The following is a 5,117-nucleotide window of genomic DNA, read 5'->3' on the forward strand; positions in this document are numbered from 1 at the left end:
CTTACTGTTTAGATCACAAAACTCCGTATATCAAAGCACCCAGACTTGCTGGTTTTAACCCAATTAAAGCACACACACTCACAACCACAGACGCAGGCCATACTACAAGCTCAATTTAAAATAATTTTCCATAACATGATATACATCTTCATGACAAGTCCAAGAGCTACAAAGTTACGTTGACCTTGTATCAGACATTGGTTTAGCTCAGGTGGAGAACTGCCTCTATTTCTGGGGTCAACACTTCAGGAGCATGTGAAGAGAATGAGAAAAAGATTCATGAGAATGGGTCCAGGAATGCCCATCTTCAGTTAGGAAGATCGATTGAAGAGTTTAGAAATATTCTTCCTAGGAGAAATGAAGGCTCAGTGCAGAATGGACAAATGTATTGAAAATTATGAGGGGGTCTCTACAGATTAAGCAGTGAGAAACCGAAAAGGGATAATGGGGAACTGATTTGAAGCAATTAGCAAAAATGCAAAATTGAGATGAAGTGCTCGGTAGCCGAGGGGCTGGACTCGGGAGAATAAGGCTAATTCCATGACGATTCCTGTAAATTACGACATTGTAGGTTATCCTTCATGTCCTGCAGGGAGCACTCTGACTCTCCTTCTGCTACATTTACATCCACTCCTCCACCGGTCTCCTCTTGCCTGATGGTGCACTGCCCTTTGCCATGTAACTATTGGGAGTTTGTGGATAAGTATTCCATTCGTGGACTGGAAAACCTGGGAGCCGCCTCTGGGCCATTCTCAGTTATTGTTTTTTCTTCATGAGTCGAATAATTGATGTAAGCGGATATTTCATCGTGTTCTTGACCTGCTCCCTGAACTTGGACTGAGTCACCCCATAAATAAATGTGTTTGTGCAGCAACTTAAACTCACCAGCATAAACCCGACTTGTCTTACTACGTAGTGAAGATCGTTGTGAGCTGCTCCTGTAATGTTGGAATATAAAAATTCTACAATGTTGACTAACCACAGGAGTATGAAGCTGCCGGAGATGGTAAAGAGTAATATTATAGACTTCCTTCTGCCCTCCATCTCTGGGTCACTCTGGCTCTCTCCCTTGCTCTGACCCCTGAGTCTCTTACGGACTTGACTGGCCACTAAAATGTGGCTGACAGTCAGAGCATTGAACAACAGAATTAAAAAGAACGGGAGGAATGGGTTGAAAATCGTATGAAACCATTTAAATCCCATCCATCCGATGTCAGTAAAATAGCTTGGGTTTGTAATACAGCCCCATGGGACACTGTCAATTATCACTCCAGGTTCCTGTGTAAAGTAAAAGGGGATGTTAATCAAACACAACAGAATGTCAGTTGTTGCTAGAACCACAACAGCAGTTTTCCCAGTGCAATATTTAGCTCTCAGCTTCTGGCAACAAATGGCCACAAATCGATCAAAGGAGAAAGTGATGGTGAGCCAGACAGAACAGCTTTTTGCAGTAGTTCGCAGGACAGCATTAAAACTACACACAGGGGTGATGTCCAGGAAAGACACTGGGAAATAATGATATTTGATCTGATATAGAATGACCTCAGTTATAACGACCAGTAGGTCTGCTGTTGCCATAGCCATCAGGTATCGAGTGGTGCTGGTGGAGAGGCCACACTTTCCCCGGGACAGGATCACCATTGCCAGGAAATTAGCTGTAAGTTGGAGAAGGGGGAAAAAAATGCACAATATTACTGAAGACACGTTTCCCTGTCTGGCCCAGAGAGCAAGGACACGATTTTAGCATCAGGTTAAACCCCTCAGACTGCACCACCTCCATCCCTGGTTTAGACACTCCCCACAGGATCAGAACACACTGGACAACATTCTCGTCGGGTATTGGACACTACCTGGTTGTGGATAGTCCAGGATCAGAACACATTCCCCCCTCTGCCCTGGGACATTGAGAAGCTCTGAGATCCATATGTGCACACCTCTGATATATACCCCACTCTGAGACAAGTTCCACCATTGAGCCGATCTGAGGATCAGAGACTGTCCAAAAAACTGCCTCTCAGCTGAAAGGGAATGGGTGTCCACCAGGCAGAGCAAAATCACTAGCTAGGCACTGCAGCAGTCCCCTTCCTCCATCCCCCTCTGAAACAGATTTTCCATTTCAGAAACAGCTGGGGGAGATGGTTTCTCACGGGAATGCACCAAGAGCCAAGTCCATGGCATTAATCACAGCTCAGCTGAACAGGGCGGGGAGATGAAAGATCAGGAGAAACCTACTGGAGTTTTTGAGCACATAAATAGCAGAATTGATAAAAGATAACCAGTAGATGTGGTGTATTTGGATTTTCACACAGCTTTTAATAAAGACCCACATAAGACGATAATGTGCAAAGTTAAAGCACATGGGATGGGGGTAACAAATTGACATGGATTGAGAATTTGCTAGCAGACAGGGAACAGAGAGTAGGAATAAATGGTTTTTTTTCTGAGTGGCAGGCAGTGACACGTGGGGTACCGCAGGGATCAATGTTTAGTCCGCAGCTATTCACAATATATATTATTTGGGTGAGGGAGCCAAATGTGACCATTCCAAGTTTGCTCATATCACCAAACTAGGTGGGAACGTGAGCAGTGAGGAGGATTTTAAGTGGATGCAAGGCGATTTAGACAAGTTGAGTGAGCAGGCAAATACATGGCAGATGCTGTATAATGTGGATAACAAAGCATCTGCTATGATTTTGCCTCTTCCTGCTACAAGAATAATTCTCAACTGATGCAGCTGGAACATGAAACTCTAGTCAAATAGTCTCAGATTTTTGGTATGAAACATTAATAAAAAGGGCGAGAGGATTATTTGTTGGTATAAATAATAGACTCTGGAGAGTTGTGAGATATGTAGATTTCAAAATGTTGTAGAGCCAACATCAAAGTCAATGTCTTTATTCCCACAGTTGGAAACATTTGCTGGCGAGGGTTCAGCCTCCAAGAATAGTAACGAGCTGGCCCATTGTTCCCCATCTCATATCCCTGTCATAAAACTGCACCGCCACCCACGAAACTTGCATCAACAGGCGATTTCAATGCCTTCCCCGAATTCAGCTCTGCTAAAACTCTTGCAGTGCTCAGTCCAGCTTCCAGGCTGTCAAAGGCTTTTTGACAACCCTTTGTCTACACAAGCTTCTGTACTCTCTTTAACAAGCTGTCCTGGAGATCCACTACAGTGCGGAGAACTGGAACTAACTTCTGTTAGAATCCATCAACGTGTTTCGACTGCAAAATCTCTCCATCTGTCTGAGCAACTGGTAAACAACATTCTAATCATTTCCCCTTGACATTCAATGGCATTAACATCACTGAATCCCCCTCTATCAACATCCTGGGGGTTACCATTGACCAGAAACTGAACTGGACCAGCCATATAAATACTGTGGCTACAAGAACAGATCAGAAGCTAGGAAACCTGCACAGAGTCGCTCACCTCCTGACTCACCTGAGCCTGTCCACCATCTACAAGGCACAAGTCAGGAGGGTGATGGGATACTCCCCACTTTCCTGGATGAGTGCAGCTCCCACAACACTCAAGAAGCTCAACACCATCCAGGACAAAGCAGCCCCACTTGATCGACACCCCATCCACAAACATTCACACCCTCCACCACTGATGCACATTAGCAGCAGTGTGTGTACCATCTACAAGATGCACTGCAGGAACTCACCAAGGCTCCTTCAAGATCACCTTCCAAACCCACAACCACTACCATCTAGAAGGACAAGAGCAGCAGACACATGGGAATACCACCACCTGGAAGTTCCCCTCCAAGTCTCTCACCATTCTGACTTGGAAATATTTCTGCTTTCTTTCACTGTCACTGGGTTAAAATCCTGGAACTCCCTCCCTAACAGCACTGTGGGTGTACCTACACCACACGGACAAAATCCTGGAACTCCCTCCCTAACAGCACTGTGGGTGTACCTACACCACACGGACAAAATCCTGGAACTCCCTCCCTAACAGCACTGTGGGTGTACCTACACCACACGGACAAAATCCTGGAACTCCCTCCCTAACAGCGCTGTGGGTGTACCTACACCACAGGGACTGCAGCGGTTCAAGAAGGCAGCTCAGCCCCACCTTCCCAAGGGGCAATGTGGAAGGGTGATATATGATGGCCCCACCAGCGATGTTCACATCCCATGAATCAATAAAAAAAACACTGACTCACACTAATACCTTCCTTCAGAGAGTTCACCCTCACTGAGGTTCGATTAAACAGGAGGTGATATTCCACTGAATGTAATAACTTGTTTATTCAGAAAGCCTGTGGGTTGTAAACAGAGGTTTACTGATGGTTCAGGAAATTGAATCAAACTGCAGAGATAACTCAAGACATTTGACTTAAGGCAATGTGGCCATGGACCGGCTGTGTACATAAAGGTGAGTAACTCGATCAGCAGGTAACATGAGCTGTCACTGACTGAAACCACAGAGCAGCTCCCATGCACACTGACACAACTGCAAAGGTCCGAGTCACTTACCTGGGACACCAATGACAGCGAGACTCACATAGAAGGTTTTATCGAAAACGTCAAATGCTGCAAGCATTTTAACTTCGAAGTGATCTGTCCCTGACAACCTCTGCACCAAACTCTGAAGTGACACATTCACAAAGCCCGTACTTATACCTTGTGGAACGTCCCCCCGGAGATATTGAGATTGCAACACCCGTCTACTTCACTTGCTGAATACCTGAAATAAACATGTTACTGCACCGAGTTCATTCCGTGTCGCAATTCAACAGGTTTATTTCTGAGATTCTGTAATTAAGATCAGGACACAATCCTGAGTTTATCAGCCCTGTTCCACTGCTCTCGTGGACTGGGCCCCTCTCTTGAAATGTGAACATTCAGCTGAGTGATTAAATTATTAAAGTTGGCAATTTGTGGATAGTTGTGGGTGAAGTTAAATAATCAAGTCTCTGAAATCTTCCAAGAGCGCACATTGATCCAAAAACACAGAGACACATGAAATCAACGCATCACTTCAAACCAATCCTGACCCTCCAGCTGATGGAGACCTTCAAAACAATATGGACCTTCCGACAGATCCAATCCCTCCAACCAGTGCAGACTGCGGGAGCATGGATTTGCGGGTGGGGGGGGAG

General features: G+C 45.3%; 1 protein-coding gene across 2 annotated transcripts; it reads right to left on the reverse strand.

The window, feature by feature from the left end:
• Positions 1-327: 327 nt before the first annotated feature.
• On the reverse strand, positions 328-4,611 carry LOC121275191 (probable G-protein coupled receptor 139). Of its 2 annotated transcripts, none has more exons than XM_041182610.1 (2): positions 4,492-4,611; positions 328-1,655 (listed from the first exon to the last, which is right to left on the reverse strand). In XM_041182610.1, the coding sequence occupies exons 1-2, from the start codon at positions 4,556-4,558 to the stop codon at positions 757-759; spliced, it is 966 nt and encodes a 321-aa protein (XP_041038544.1). In that variant the 5' UTR covers positions 4,559-4,611; the 3' UTR covers positions 328-756. The 2 variants fall into 2 exon arrangements, with proteins under 2 accessions (XP_041038544.1, XP_041038545.1); XM_041182611.1 differs by lacking the exon at positions 4,492-4,611 and adding an exon at positions 4,179-4,254.
• Between the last annotated feature and the right edge of the window lie 506 nt (positions 4,612-5,117).

The sequence above is a fragment of the Carcharodon carcharias genome, unplaced genomic scaffold (genome assembly GCF_017639515.1).
Source record: "Carcharodon carcharias isolate sCarCar2 unplaced genomic scaffold, sCarCar2.pri scaffold_776_ctg1, whole genome shotgun sequence".
Lineage (NCBI taxonomy): Eukaryota > Metazoa > Chordata > Chondrichthyes > Lamniformes > Lamnidae > Carcharodon > Carcharodon carcharias.